General features: G+C 43.1%; 2 protein-coding genes across 4 annotated transcripts; both read right to left on the bottom strand.

Moving 5' to 3' along the window:
• Positions 1-258: 258 nt before the first annotated feature.
• LOC129851181 (tumor suppressor candidate 2-like) lies at positions 259-2,038 on the bottom strand. 2 transcript variants are annotated; one of them, XM_055917544.1, is made up of 4 exons: positions 1,849-2,038; positions 1,182-1,368; positions 883-1,003; positions 259-769 (listed from the first exon to the last, which is right to left on the bottom strand). In XM_055917544.1, the coding sequence occupies exons 2-4, from the start codon at positions 1,331-1,333 to the stop codon at positions 704-706; spliced, it is 339 nt and encodes a 112-aa protein (XP_055773519.1). In that variant the 5' UTR covers positions 1,334-1,368; positions 1,849-2,038; the 3' UTR covers positions 259-703. The 2 variants fall into 2 exon arrangements, with proteins under 2 accessions (XP_055773519.1, XP_055773518.1); XM_055917543.1 differs by having other exon boundaries at positions 1,182-1,422; positions 1,849-2,037.
• Positions 2,039-4,994: 2,956 nt separating this feature from the next.
• LOC129851180 (ras association domain-containing protein 1-like) lies at positions 4,995-14,073 on the bottom strand. 2 transcript variants are annotated; one of them, XM_055917540.1, is made up of 7 exons: positions 13,723-14,073; positions 12,700-13,078; positions 11,380-11,492; positions 7,069-7,176; positions 6,591-6,882; positions 6,338-6,453; positions 4,995-6,234 (listed from the first exon to the last, which is right to left on the bottom strand). In XM_055917540.1, exons 2-7 carry the CDS (start codon positions 13,019-13,021, stop codon positions 6,055-6,057), a joined length of 1,131 nt encoding a protein of 376 aa, XP_055773515.1. In that variant the 5' UTR covers positions 13,022-13,078; positions 13,723-14,073; the 3' UTR covers positions 4,995-6,054. The 2 variants fall into 2 exon arrangements, with proteins under 2 accessions (XP_055773515.1, XP_055773516.1); XM_055917541.1 differs by lacking the exons at positions 11,380-11,492; positions 12,700-13,078; positions 13,723-14,073 and adding an exon at positions 10,032-11,372.
• Positions 14,074-14,909: the final 836 nt, after the last annotated feature.

Raw genomic sequence — 14,909 nt, 5'->3', positions numbered from 1 at the left:
CCTATGATGAGACCTACCTGTACAAGAGTACTGCCACCTGGTGCCTAAACTGAAATACAGCAGAGAGAGAAATAAAAAAATTCACCAACGACAGCTTCCCAGGATTCTGATAACTAGAAAGAGAAGGACTAGTAAATTGAGACAATCAGTCTTTAAATCACAGAATACAAAACCATCGATATTGTGACCACATTGTTATGGAACAAAACTCAAAATGTGAACCATATGTGGACTTGATAAAAACAGGGGTTGCCTCAGTCTTTTAGCCTGGTAAACCATTTATTCAAGTATTTCCAACTCAGACAGATTTTTTTTTAAATTTACATTAAAAGTTCACTAGTGCAGGTCTTGGCTCCAATCAAAGGGGCAGACATAGATATGATAATATTGAAAATGGTCAACATGTACTGTGGGAATTCATAAACCTTCCCTTATCTTGTGCTATCTTTCTCTCCCACACACACATACTTCTCTACATGTCACAAAAGGCAGTACTTTTACTCTATCCTCTATCTTTCACCAAAACATCTATCCACCTCCCCTTTCTCTCCGCAACATAGCTTCGGTGGTCTGTCCACAGCTGTAGTCAGACATCTCATCCATCTTCTCAGAGGAACACCAGCGTTCAAGATGGAGCAGTTGTAGTGTGGGGCAGCCTTTGACTGACAGGTATCTTTTCCACATTAGACCAGCCCAATGTGATTCACACCTCACAGAGGATGACAGGAAAATCTACATGGATCCGGGGGTGGTTCAGCTTCACAATTCCCTGCAAACAGAAAACAATACCCACAATAGTAATTATAAACAAGAACAATGGGTAACTGGAAAACTTTCCAAAATACAGTCTGGGTCTCTCAAGTGTTCATCCAATCAGCGTACCTGAGGTATGAGGTTCTTCTGAATCCTCTTCAGCTTGGACCTCTTCCGGCCATTTTTTGTCACTACAGTCTCTTCATAGAACTCATGAGCCAGGTCCCCATCCTCATCATAGTAAAGAGAGCTATCAACACACACACACACACACACACACACACACACACACACACACACACACACACACACACACACACACACACACACACACACACACACACACACACACACACATAGGTATTGGAAAGCATTTCACTAAGGATCACATATCATATAGGCTACATATTGCATTTAGCAGACATTACCTCCTCCTTGTGAAAATAAATGGGGTTGCTTTTCTGGTCCCTTTGAGGCGGGTCAAAGACTGGTCTTCTTGCCCCTCACTGCCTGAATCACCTCCAGCTCCTGAACCAACAAATGGCCAAGCACCTTTCACCTTGGATCCACTGCCTCCCATCTTCAGTGATGGGACATTATGCCCTGTGAAACCCCCTAGGCAACGAGTATATGAGCTGTTCAGACAGTCAGTTGTCTCCTGGTTTGGATCTGAAAACAAGAACAGTTATGCCATAGCCACTGCTGTTAAAACACACAAGCTGTTGCGTTAGCTAGCCTGATGTTACCACATAGGCCAACCAATAGTTAGCTAGCAAGTTAAATAGCTAGGTTAGCTTGCTAACTAATTGGCATTCAGTCAACTTAACATTAGCTAGTTAAAGTAGTTAGCGAACGACGTTGGCCAGCTTGGGCAAGATGGCTAGCTAACGTAACACTGTTCAAATTACAGCGGATAGCAAACTAAGTTATCTTAATATAGTAAATGAATTAAGATTTGAAACTGCATCAACCAAAGCTAGATAACTATCTAAACAGTTCCCTGGCTGTTTGCTACGCTAGCCTAGTAACTTAACCATTAGCAAGGTAAGCTGACGTTAGCTCTAGCTAACGGTGTACTATGGCGACAGCACTTACAGTAACATATTCATTATTTTAGCTGTGACTTCTATTCGTCCTTGGAGTAGGGTAGTGTTGATCAAATACACTGTTGTTGTTAAATAGCTAAAATGGCTGGCTGGCTAGCTAGTACAGATCTCAAAACAATCACACTGACGTGACGTATGGTCTAAACGAACAAAAAGAACGGCACAGTTGGTCAGCTGAGCTTGCGCATGAGTGACATAAACAATGTACCTCTAGCCAGTACAGAGAGGATGTAGATAGATGTTTGCACAGCATCCTTTACTAAATCTGTAAACCATCACAAGGAAATAATAGTAACATTCTCTGTGTCAAAGTTTGCAGTCCAAACACTTAAGACACACCCTATTCCCTCAGCTTTCAAATTAAGAGGACACGTTTGATGACGTTTCATGGCGTATGACGAGTATACACTTGCAGGGCAAGGGAGGCAGGAATGGCGTTGCATCTTTTTTGGCATTGTATTCATGTAAGAAAACTGTGGCAAGACATCAGTAGATTTATAATTGAACACATTTATGAAGATCTTACAATATTGTGTAGAGATGTACTGCTTGGATTCTTTACCTACGATAGAAATAAGCTGAAACATTTTTATGTAATTAATTTCATTATTCTTTTGGCCAAATTTTGACAAATGTAAATTTACAAACAAAAAAAACACATATTCTAACCTTACAAAAATAAATTGAACTGTATTTTAAGAAAATTAAATACTCTACTAACAATAAAGCTGTTAGAATAATGAGTGTATGTATGCCCCTTAAGGTCCTTGTATAATGTGATATTGTACCCCCTAGCCCTATTGTCATTGTATATTATTTATATATACTTGTGTTCCCACATGTACTTCCTGTATTGATTTGTTGTTAATAAAATAAAAAAAATTAAAAGGTGGCAGGAATGATTTTTTAATGGCTTATTTTTTAATCAATTATGATTGCATGTCTACTTATATTAAATATATAATTATTAATATACGCCTACTGTATGATAGCTAACTAACTAACGTTAGCCTGCCTAGCTGGAACTTCTGACGAAGGAAAATGTTTTTTTCTACAATTTTCAAAATATAACAAAAGAAAAACATATTTACTTTTAACGAGACGTGTTTGTGGCGTCATGTGCATTAGTAGCACAATTTCAAATTTATTTGCATTCGTTTTTACTTACACTTGTATATTGACTTCTACATTGATGTTGTTTATACACTGCTCAAAAAAATAAAGGGAACACTAAAATAACACATCCTAGATCTGAATGAATGAAATATTCTTATTAAATACTTTTTTCTTTACATAGTTGAATGTGCTGACAACAAAATCCCACAAAAATGATCAATGGAAATCAAATTTATCAACCCATGGAGGTCTGGATTTGGAGTCACACTCAAAATTAAAGTGGAAAACCACACTACAGGCTGATCCAACTTTGATGTAATGTCCTTAAAACAAGTCAAAATGAGGCTCAGTAGTGTGTGTGACCTCCACGTGCCTGTATGACCTCCCTACAATGCCTGGGCATGCTCCTGATGAGGTGGCGGATGGTCTCCTGAGGGATCTCCTCCCAGACCTGGACTAAAGCATCCGCCAACTCCTGGACAGTCTGTGGTGCAACGTGGCGTTGGTGGATGGAGCGAGACATGATGTCCCAGATGTGCTCAATTTGATTCAGGTCTGGGGAACCGGCGGGCCAGTCCATAGCATCAATGCCTTCCTCTTGCAGGAACTGCTGACACACTCCAGCCACATGAGGTCTAGCATTGTCTTGCATTAGGAGGAACCCAGGGCCAACCGCACCAGCATTTGGTCTCACAAGGGGTCTGAGGATCTCATCTCGGTACCTAATGGCAGTCAGGCTACCTCTGGCGAGCACATGGAGGGCTGTGCGGCCCCCAAAGAAATGCCACCCCACACCATGACTGACCCACCGCCAAACCGGTCATGCTGGAGGATGTTGCAGGCAGCAGAACGTTCTCCACGGCGTCTCCAGACTCTGTCACGTCTGTCACATGTGCTCAGTGTGAACCTGCTTTCATCTGTGAAGAGCACAGGGCGCCAGTGGCGAATTTGCCAATCTTGGTGTTCTCTGGCAAATGCCAAACGTCCTGCACGGTGTTGGGCTGTAAGCACAACCCCAACCTGTGGACGTCGGGCCCTCATACCACCCTCATGGAGTCTGTTTCTGACCGTTTGAGCAGACACATGCACATTTGTGGCCTGCTGGAGGTCATTTTGCAGGGCTCTGGCAGTGCTCCTCCTTGCACAAAGGCGGAGGTAGCGGTCCTGCTGCTGGGTTGTTGCCCTCCTACGGCCTCGTCCACGTCTCCTGATGTACTGGCCTGTCTCCTGGTAGCGCCTCCATGCTCTGGACACTATGCTGACAGACACAGAAAACCTTCTTGCCACAGCTCGCATTGATGTGCCATCCTGGATGAGCTGCACTACCTGAGCCACTTGTGTGGGTTGTAGACTCCGTCTCATGCTACCATTAGAGTGAAAGCACCGCCAGCATTCAAAAGTGACCAAAACATCAGCCAGGAAGCATAGGAACTGAGAAGTGGTCTATGGTCACCACCTGCAGAACCACTCCTTTATTGGGGGTGTCTTGCTAATTGCCTATAATTTCCACCTGTTGTCTATTCCATTTGCACAACAGCATGTGAAATGTATTGTCAATCAGTCTTGCTTCCTAAGTGGACAGTTTGATTTCACAGAAGTGTGATTGACTTGGAGTTACATTGTGTTGTTTAAGTGTTCCCTTTATTTTTTTGAGCAGTGTAAGTTTTCGCTGACTTTTTTTAGTGGATGTACAATCGTCGCAAATTGAATTATGGGGAGTTTCAGGCCCCAGAGTGAACATAATTATACACTCGCAAAACCGACTGAAAACGAGGCCTGAGGGCCTTACGTTGCAAACTTCCCTTGCTTGGCTAATCATTTGGACCACCCCCCAAGAGGGCAACGGGGTATCCCCCAAGGGCATAAGGTGAGGGTAAGTGGACGAGAGTGTGTCTTTTAAGTATTTGGACCGCATTCCAAGTACTCGCAACTAGCCATAACTGCCAAGTGAGGATAGCATTATTTAGCTAACGAATATCATCCCAATGGCATACCCCCATCACCAAGAGACACCACACCTTTGTGAAGGATATCTTATTTAATGTGAACAGTGCTAATTTATTATTGTTTTGTAAAAAATATATTGACACTGGACATGTAAAAAAAAAAAGTGAATAATTGACAGTCAAGGTATTATTTCAAGCGATATAGACATGTACTGATAATATGAATCCAATTCTCAACTCTATTATTCTGTTGTTTTAGCAGAGGTTTAAAATCTCATAAAGAACATGAAAAGATATACAAACAAACATTCCATAAAAAGTATCAACTTCCAGTTCAAGGTGTTTCAAGGATGAGATACCCCTATCAATTAAATCAACCTAGGGATTGTCCTCTCAATTGACATTCACAGTGCACCCAACACATGGGGCACTCCCACTCAGTTTCATAAAGGGACAGCAAAAAGAGTAACATCCATCACAGTACGGATGTGCAAGAGGTATGTGGCAGACATTGGGGTCAAATGGAAACCTGCGGTACCTACCTGGCCCATAATGTCCATTGCTTGTTATTCTCACTAACATTTGGGTCTGGAGATACTGAGGCAGACAGTACCTGAATATGTTCGACATTTGTCTTAGCTAGTAGGTTGGCTACCCTCTTATTGCTTGGCATTAAAGGAGATAAACAGAGCTTTTTGATATGGCTTACCCCACTCAGGTGTCTCAAAATTATCTTTGATCGTTACCCAAAAGCTATAAATGATATAATCTATGGACCCTACTGCCAGCAAGAATAACGTGATAAACGCTACGAAGCAGGATAGTGAAATGGCGCCCCCATAATGAGAGGCAGTACTGGACAAAGCCAGTCTCTCATCAGCCACAGTATCACATACTGTTTCTCAACTCTCATTATCAACAGACTCTCTCCAGGTGTACGGCACTTCTGATATCTCTCACACTCACACGCTCTTGCTCTCATGCGCCCTCTCGCTCTCATTCGCTCTTTCACTCTCCTCCTTTGAGGGAGGTGTTCACTTGTGTTCTCTGGGATCTTTGGATGCAGTGATGACTGGTCATCTTGTGATGGTTGTCAGTCAGAGGTGCAGGTTGTCCCGTAGGCGACATGTTTCTCAGCCAGGGGTGGAACCACTAGCGGAGGAACCACCAGGGATGGAAGCAGCCGCTTGGGCCTCCTGCATTCTGGTGCGGGCCAGAGCGTAGCGCTGCAAAATCTGCTTGACATGCTCCTCCTCCTCACGCTGTAACATGCGGACAAAGTTCTTGAGCTCTGGCATAGAGAAGGCATCCCACTGGACAGAGAGAGGAGGGAGACAGAGCATTAGTGTATGCTGCACAATGTGAAATGGCCATGTTTGTTTGAGAATGAATACCCAATGCATGCTCAATACTCACATTGACCTCTCCAGTCTCATTCTCTTTCAATACCAAACTGAGGGCTTTCTCATTGGGTCCAGCACACAGACGCAGTTCGAGTGGACGCTCGTCATCAGACAGCTTACGCAAGAACACTGAGAGAAATACAGGAGGACAATAGAATTAATCAACTGTATGGCACCTCGTAGTATTTATCTACTGTATGTGATGTCAATGCAGAACAAAGAACAGTCATGTGCTGCCACAAAACCGGTCACAGAGGTAGGCTTACCTTGGTCATGACGCTCGGTGCGCTCAAACAGGGCAAACTTTCCAGGGTTGTCCACCACAGTGAACTTCTTTAGCAAGGCTTCGATGACCTCACGAGCGCATGTCCGGGAGCTGATGTGTAGGTGTTTGGATGTATCCTTGGGCAGGTAGAAAGAGGTGCAACGTTTAACTCCCCCATTCTTCTTGCCCGCACCATCCTGTGTTGCAGTACCTTTTCTTGGTGGGGGAACTGACACAGGTCGTACCAGCTTGAACTGGACCTTTATGAAGCCAGTGAAGGAGCCATCTTTGTTCTGTTGAAGAGAATGAAGAAATGTTGGCATAAAATGTAACATTAACACACATTATCAACATGTTATTGCATAGTAGACATTACATTGTTGGGGTAATTCTGCAGTATTGTAACTGAGCAATTCCTGAATTACTAGATTTATTACAATGTTACTACAATGGTATAAGAGAAACTTGTTAGTACTCACCAGGTTCATAAAGAGGTTGCTGTTGATTTGAGCGTTGTACTCCTTCACCTTCTGCTGGATCTCTGTGCCTGACAGCTCCTGCTGCTTCCCACATTTGACCTGCTCATCCTGACCAGAGATAGAAAAGGGAGTCAATATGTCAATAAGCTATTTATTGGCTACACGTTAATTGTCAAAGCAGCCGTAAAAGACCTCTTTCCATTTTGCTTACTCTCTCATCTTCCTAAAGACAAAAGACAAAAAAGGGTTATCTTGGGAGTCTTTTGTGTTCTACCACTATGTGTCAGCAGGGAGCCAAGTTTAAATGTGTTGCATGTAAAATTATGCCTGTAAGAGATGTGTTATGTGGGCCTAATGGGGGAAAACTAACACCCCACAACATTTCATATTGAAAAAAAACTAAAATAGATTAGAGGGACAGTTAAGGAGGTACGACATATCGACCAATTCAACTAAACATTTAGTTAAGAAAGCTAATTGAGCTAATGAAAATCAGTCTAATGAAAATTCCTAGAGGTAGACTAGCTGGTTTTTTTCCCGCAGTTGCTGAGAGGAAGGAATCACTAGACTCGTGTAAGTCAAAATGGTATTGAATGAGAAACAGCATTACTGCTTTTTCAGGACTTGTTGCTGCTGTATAATGAAGAGTTGGTAAATGTGCTAAATAGCAACCTATGCTTCACAGTGCTAACTTCATGTAAGCTCCACTCCTTCCTTCACAAATGACCACCGGTTGCATCAGATTCCAAACTTCCTGTCAAGTGTCAACGTAGCCATAGCTTACAATAAGGAAGTAGTGGAGCACAATGATGTCAGTGCTGACCAATCCTAGTTCCTGAACTCCTATCTCTGAAGAGGGAGGCGCCATGGGGGAACGTGCAGCTGTTTGTAATGTCTGCAACGGCTTTGAGCTGCATTCTTTAATGCTGTGTTCATGTAAAAAATATCCCCCGCCCGCCCACTTGAGATGTCTGGTATGGACACACAGTATCCACCACATCTATGCACTTCCGGTGTCTAATGGTCTGTTCTTGCTTCCTGTGTGAGAATGTTATTCAGGACATATTCAGGACATACAAAACTTAGGCGCATCAATTAGTGCAGTATTTTCCAACCCTAGTCCTCAGGTACCCCCAACAGTACACATTTTTATTGTAACTCTGGACAAGCACACCTGATTCAACTTGTCAACTAATCATCAAGCCCTCAATGAGCTGAGTGAGGTGTGTTTGTCAAGGGCTACAACAAAACTCTGTATTGTTGGAGGCACTTGGGGACCAGGGTTGGGAAACACTGAATTAGCGGACCAACAGTAACTGTTTTTCGTGGAGGGGGAGGGATAATCCATAGATCAATAGCCATTAATCCCCATGGCTCGTGCTACCATCAGCACCCAACATGAGTTCTCCTCTGGGGCAAAATCACAAGAAGAATAACTAATTCAGTAGGAAAATCCCAGTGACAAATAACTCTTTAGGAAAGGTGCCATTCAAAACTAGATTGCTCTTGTATTGTTTATCCCACTAATAATGTTCCTAATGAGGAGAGTTAGCTGATGTTTACACATTGGAGAAATGAATGGCCACAGCTGCCCAGAATTCATGGAGCACAAAACTACATAAAGCAATGTCAAGCTGTGAAAAACAGATCAATAAAATAGATCAATAACCTACATCCTAATGCAGATTGAAAGGCTGCTGAGTTAATGTCCTGCAGTTAATTATTAAATAGGCAATCACAAAATGAGAGCCAGCCCATTCTACTAAGGAGTCACTAATGTTCACGGTGACGTTATCACTTTGTACTGTACTCTGTATAATAACATTCAAGATGATGTGGAAATATTAGTTAATCAAACATGATCTTATTTTGCCATTACTCATTCAAACCCTGCGGAAATATGTGTGCAGGCTTGTATGCAGACTTGTGTGCAAGCTTTGTAAGTGTAATGTTTGTTCAGATGTGAGAGTAGAACACTGAAGAGTAGGCTACATGACTAGTGTGTCTGTGTTCCGAAACTTAACTAAAGGTACAGTATCATGTGTGCGTCACTAAACATGAATTTGTGAGTGGTTCTCAGCATCAGGGTGTAAGAGTCATCATTGTAATATATATGTTATTTTGTATTGTCACATACGGATATGTGCAGTGAAATTATTTTACTTTTTCTCCCAAATTTCGTGAAATCCAAATTGGTACGTCGAGAGCTATGTGTCCTCCGAAACATGACCCCGCCAAGCCAAACTGCTTGCTTAACCCGGAAGCCAGCAGCACCAATGTGTCGGAGGAAACACCGTACAGCTGGCGACCGAAGTCAGCGCCCGGCCCGCCACAAGGAGTTGCTAGAGCGCAATGGTACAAGGACATCCCGGCCGGCCAAACCCTCCCCTGACCCGGACGACGCTGGGCCAATTGTCCGCCGGCTCATGGGTCTCCTGGTCGCGGCCGGCTGTGACACAGCCTGGGATTGAACACGGGTCTGTAGTGAAATGTTTTACACGTGTTTTATATGAGAGGTACAGCAGATCCCAATGAACATTTTTATTTTTTTAAAGGAGCCATGGTAGAGTTACTCGGGCTACTACAGCAATCACTTCTTAAACGCTATTAGTGAATAATCATAAACTATAATGCAACTATAAAGAAAGTTACAGAGTGGGCTCCTGAGTGGGGCAGCGGTCTAAGGCACTGCATCTCAGTGCTAGAGGCGTCACTACAGACCATGGTTCAATTCCAGGCTCTCACAACCGGCCGTGATTGGGAGTCCCATAGGGCGGCACACAATTGGCCCAGTGTCGTCCAGGTTTAGGTTTGGCCGGGGTAGCCCGTCATTGTAAAAAATAACTTTCCTAGTTAAATAAAGGTGAAATAAAAAATCAAATTAAACTGAACATTTCTGAAAAGAAACAGCTTGGTAGGCAATTGACATAGTCCTGTCTGCTTGATAAAGGTATCATTCTTACCTTCTCTTTCTTGGATTTGCAAATGAATGATGTGCGAGCAGTAAAGTACTGCTCGAACTCAGAATCCGAGTCCCCACTGCAGTATCCGCTACTGGTGGAGCTGCCCCACGTCTTCCCGAAGGATGGGCTCTTATCCGAACCATCCGAACCGTCTTTCATTATCAAAATGTTGCAATGTAACGTTAGACTCTGGAACGATATTGCGATTAGAATTCGCTACAATTTCTCAAGTTGTATCTAATTCGGCTTTGATTGGAGCGCTAATATGCGTAGTTTCCCGTTAAATAAGACTATTTATATCTTTAAATGTATCCCGCTGTAATAAACATGTAGTAACTACAGAAACTTTAAGTAACAGATAGGGTGTAGCGTAATCAGACTGCTAGTATAGTTAGTATCTCCCTGAAAACTTCAACAACGTTCAAAAGCACGTTTTTGTCGGTTTCCTGTTCAATCTGGCCACGTTTCGGTTTCTCAAGACTAGCTGAGAACAGGATGCGGGACCGGTCCCCGCCTTTCCATCTCTCTCCCCCGGACCGCGGAGGCCCCACCCAGGCAGTTGAGATTAGAAAATACACAAAACCAGCGCAAAAGGCCATGATTGGGCGCTGAGGGAAAATCTGAACTCCCATGACATCATACCCCTCCCTTTTCCTGTCTGCCAATAATAAATGCGACGTAACTCATGTGAGAGGATTCAGATGATAGCAGAGCATAGGGGATTCACATAACATGGCAAATGCATGACATATGTAGGCCTAGGGTTCTACAGAGAACAGCACCACTTTAGAGAAAAATAAATAGATAAGACTAGCTCCCGAGTGGCGCAGCGATCTAAGGCACTGCATCTCAGTGCTAGAGGCATCACTACAGACCCTGGTTCGATTCCAGGCTGTATCACAACCAGCCGTGATTGGGAGTCCCATAGGGCGGTGCAAAATTGGCCCAGTGTCGTCTGGGTTTGGCCGGGGTAGGCCGTCATTGTAAATAATATTTTGTTCTTAACTGACTTGCCTAGTTAAATAAAGGTTAAATAAAAAATACAAATAAAATACATATAAATGATTGATGCCCATAGATAGGGTACTGTAGCCAAAGGGAATTGTGAGAGGACCTGAACTGAAAGGACCTGACACAGGGGGATCATGGAATAGAAAGAAAAATGAATAGAAAGAAAAGACTAGGGTGATTGATTACAGAGAGGGTGCAGACAACATGTCAGCACAAAGAGTATGGCCTGAATAGTGGATAGGTGGTGGTCATGACACACGACATGGCCGGTGAATGAGAGGTTGAGTAGAGAAAACAAATGAAATGACACGCATGCATCAGATCATGAGGTTCTTACCACATTTGTATCAGTCTCTACAGCACATGTTTGTTCAACTGTGGAGCCACGATCCAAACTGCAATCTAATTGGATGAGAGGTCGACATCGATAGTGACATGTGAATCCGCAATCTGTGAGAAAAAATAAGTGATTAATTAAAAACAGGATTTGATCCGATCATGGGTTGTTATCAAAGTTGTGCCTCCTCCCCAGATGTAAGGAAATGTCAGCTCTGAAAATAAGTGGTGAGCACTGGCACAGAAATGTCCATTTGCTCAATTTAGGACATCCATTCCCTCCAGTTTTGGGACATTTTGAGATTCTAATTTATCTGCTGTCCTCCACTGGCCACATGCAGTCATTACACGTTTGACAGACAAAAAATACTACTTCAATTTGGTCACTAACTATTCCCCATACACTTCAGACACAGGCTACACTTCTCAATTCTCTCTCCCCACATGTAATGGCCACACATAACAATACAAATGCCGGTTTCAGCCATAGGAAAGGAAGTTCATAGTGTAAACTTTGAAGATTATACATGTACCTACACAGACACACAAAAAACACTAGATCCATCTTAACGCCAACAGCTGACTGAATTTGGGAGTTTTCCAAGTACTCCAGAGCTAAAAAAGTGTCTGGGATTTCCAGGCGAGCGGTTTGGTTCTCAACTGGTTTGTTGCTGCTGGGAACGGTAATGTCCCTCTTTGCAGAAACTCCTCATTAAAGCCTATTCAGGCCTAATGAATACTGAGTCCTGTGAATAGAGCCCATCTTACAAAAAGCCCATTTAGTCCATCTGAGAAACAATGACTTAAAGCTATATGGCCTGGCATATACATAAACAAACACACATACAGTATATACTATGCACACACAAACAGGCTATATCATACTGTAGGACCCTAGTTTACACGGGCGGAAATCAACTCTGCCTCTTGACCATGCTTTCTATGTCTACGGGCTAGAAGGTCGAGGGTTCGCGCCACACTCCTTGCCCGTTTCATTATATTGGTGTCAGAAGTGGGATTACCTTGAAACACATTCTCATAGGCTAGCCATAGTTAAACCCTATAACACTCACGCTGAGGGGAGGACCGCTCATAATAATGTCTGGAATGGAATTAATTAAATGGTATCAACCACCACTTCATTCACTCCATGGAAACCATGTTTGATACCAATCCATTAATTCCGTTCCAGCCATTACTATGAGCACGTCCTCCCCAATTAAGGTGCCACCGGTTGCCTGTGACATACATGTATGCAGACATACAATCCTAATCATTATCATGCAAGTCAATCCTGTGCAGCAGCAGAAAGCAGACTCACTGGCACAGCGCAGGCTCTGTTTGTACAGTCCCCAGATGAAGTCTCCACACAGGTCACACCAGGTGGGCTGGGCATGGCTGCAGGGCTGGAAGTCATGTCCCTCTCCCCTCTCATCTGTGAGCCGTGGGTCCAGGCTATCCCCCAGCAGTCGGATGATGCCCACCCGGCTAAGCAGCTCAGGGACCTTCCCTGGGCTGATCCGCAGGGCATTGGCCCGCTCCAGGCGAGGTGGTGAGCGAGGTACCTCGCAGCTGGTCAGCTCTATCCGGTCATTGTCATGCAGCCTCAACTCACGGAGCTCAATGAACTCTCCCCAAGACATTCTGTTAGTCACAGCTTCAGTTCCTTCTTTACTCAGAGGCAATCATCACACCTGTGACTAAAAACAATAATACACAATCCAGCATCACCAATCATGAAGCACCAACTCAAGGACAGGACATTGGCCTACAGTAGTACATTGTTGCTAGCCTTCAATTGTGGGGGGAACTTCCCATACAGCTATGCATCGCTTACTATAGAAACCATGGCTTGAACTAAATAAAATAGCCTATTCTATAGCCTACTGAGTATGATTGAAGTCATTGTTTCTCGACGTAAAATGATCTGTGTTAGTACTTTAATATAATTTGCCATTTGCTGCATCAATAAAGTGGACTAATCGTCAATAAAAAATAAAAAAATGCGTTTATGGCTATCTTATAATTGTCCTGTTTTTTATTGTTTTAATAACGGAGCACGTTGCCGTCTATTGTTAAATACCAAGATAACTAGTTAAATTAATTTGCATACCATCAAATGTCAGATTATATAATCAAATAAATCGCCAACATTCTGCTTCAGACATGTCGTGAATAATAATTGTAAATTAGGCCTACATGCAGCCGTTTAGCATCACAGATGAAGATGTATGAGGGAGGAGGGGGTAGCCTAGAAACACGAGAAGCAAGGGACCGACTCGAGCCTATTTCACATAATTCATAAAACGTGCTATAGACATGTTTTGAAAGTTTAACAATTTACCAAATCCGGGATCCACCCCGCAGCGGCCGATGCCTCGTCCCTGACGTTCTTCTATCGTACCAAGTTTCCATATAAGTTATTACGAATAACGGAGCAGAGGTGGGCAGTTTCGCGTCTGGTCTGGAAACAATGTATTATCGGCTACTTAACGGAAATACCCCAATTCCCAAAAAATCGAGATTATCAGCAGCGCGTTTACTTTATAACGACCCCATCACCCTATTCTGACACCCCAACATGTAACGCAATAACAAGACAAGAAAATTAGAGAAAGACGAGAAAGTGAAGAGCAGACTACTGTTCTTGACATCCGGAATGTTTTCACATAGGGGGTGCTTCTGAGTCTTGAACAGTAGAGCGGGCGCGGAAGATGTGTGTGTGTAAATCCCCCAGCCCTCCATCGCCATTGAACACTGTGTATCTGTATGCTATTTCGTTTAACAGTGACATTCAAATAAAAACTACTATAATAATAATTGACTAATCATCCATTGACAGTATATGTTATACTGTCAGTTAACTTGTGAACTTCACAGGCACACCCTTTTTACAGTTCAAGGCGTGCAGAGTCTAAACAATGAAGTGGGTAAAGTTACTTTGAAATACTACCCAGTGAAATGGATACCGTGCAGTTACCTGAACAATAGGCAGATTCTGATCCCAGGATGACTGACCATGATGATGAGTCAAAACATGAGGCCACAAACTTTGGAGTTTCTTGTAAAACATTTTTCTATTTCACATCTATAACAGAAGCATGGGCTTATTTAATTGTTAGAGTTGTCAAAATATATGCTAAACGACTTGTAAGATGACAAGCTAATGAGGAGCCCATTATTACAATTTAATTAGCAAGTCTTGAGTTCTGCTCCTTCCCAGGTTCAACCTGTGAGTTCCACTCAGTGTCAGGTCTGAGCTCAAAGAGATATCAACTCTGCTTGATAATTTATTTTAAAAAATAAATGTTTTACCTTTATATAACTAGGCAAGTCAGTTAAGAACAAATTCTTATTTACAATGACGGCCTACACCGGCCAAACCTGGATGATGCTAGGCCAATTGTGTGCCGCCCTATGGGACTCCCAATCACGGCCGGTTGTGAAACAGCCTCGATTCGAACCAGGGTGTCTGTAGTGACTCCGCAAGCACTGAGATGCAGTGCATTAGATCGTTGCGCCACTCGGGAG

The sequence above is a fragment of the Salvelinus fontinalis genome, chromosome 3 (assembly GCF_029448725.1).
Source record: "Salvelinus fontinalis isolate EN_2023a chromosome 3, ASM2944872v1, whole genome shotgun sequence".
Lineage (NCBI taxonomy): Eukaryota > Metazoa > Chordata > Actinopteri > Salmoniformes > Salmonidae > Salvelinus > Salvelinus fontinalis.
The sequence above is the reverse complement of the archived record's forward strand: the minus strand, read 5'-3'. Positions and strand labels throughout refer to the sequence as shown.

Coding starts and splice junctions, on each gene's coding strand:
- LOC129851180 (XM_055917540.1), bottom strand. CDS start 13,021: ATGTCTTGGGGAGAGTTCATTGAGCTCCGTGAGTTGAGGCTGCATGAC. Junction 6,883..7,068: donor GCAACCTCTTTATGAACCTG/GTGAGTACTAAC, acceptor TCTCTTCAACAG/AACAAAGATGGCTCCTTCAC. Junction 6,235..6,337: donor ATGAGACTGGAGAGGTCAAT/GTGAGTATTGAG, acceptor CTCTCTGTCCAG/TGGGATGCCTTCTCTATGCC.
- LOC129851181 (XM_055917544.1), bottom strand. CDS start 1,333: ATGGGAGGCAGTGGATCCAAGGTGAAAGGTGCTTGGCCATTTGTTGGT. Junction 1,004..1,181: donor TTTATTTTCACAAGGAGGAG/GTAATGTCTGCT, acceptor GTGTGTTGATAG/CTCTCTTTACTATGATGAGG. Junction 770..882: donor AGAAGAACCTCATACCTCAG/GTACGCTGATTG, acceptor TTCTGTTTGCAG/GGAATTGTGAAGCTGAACCA.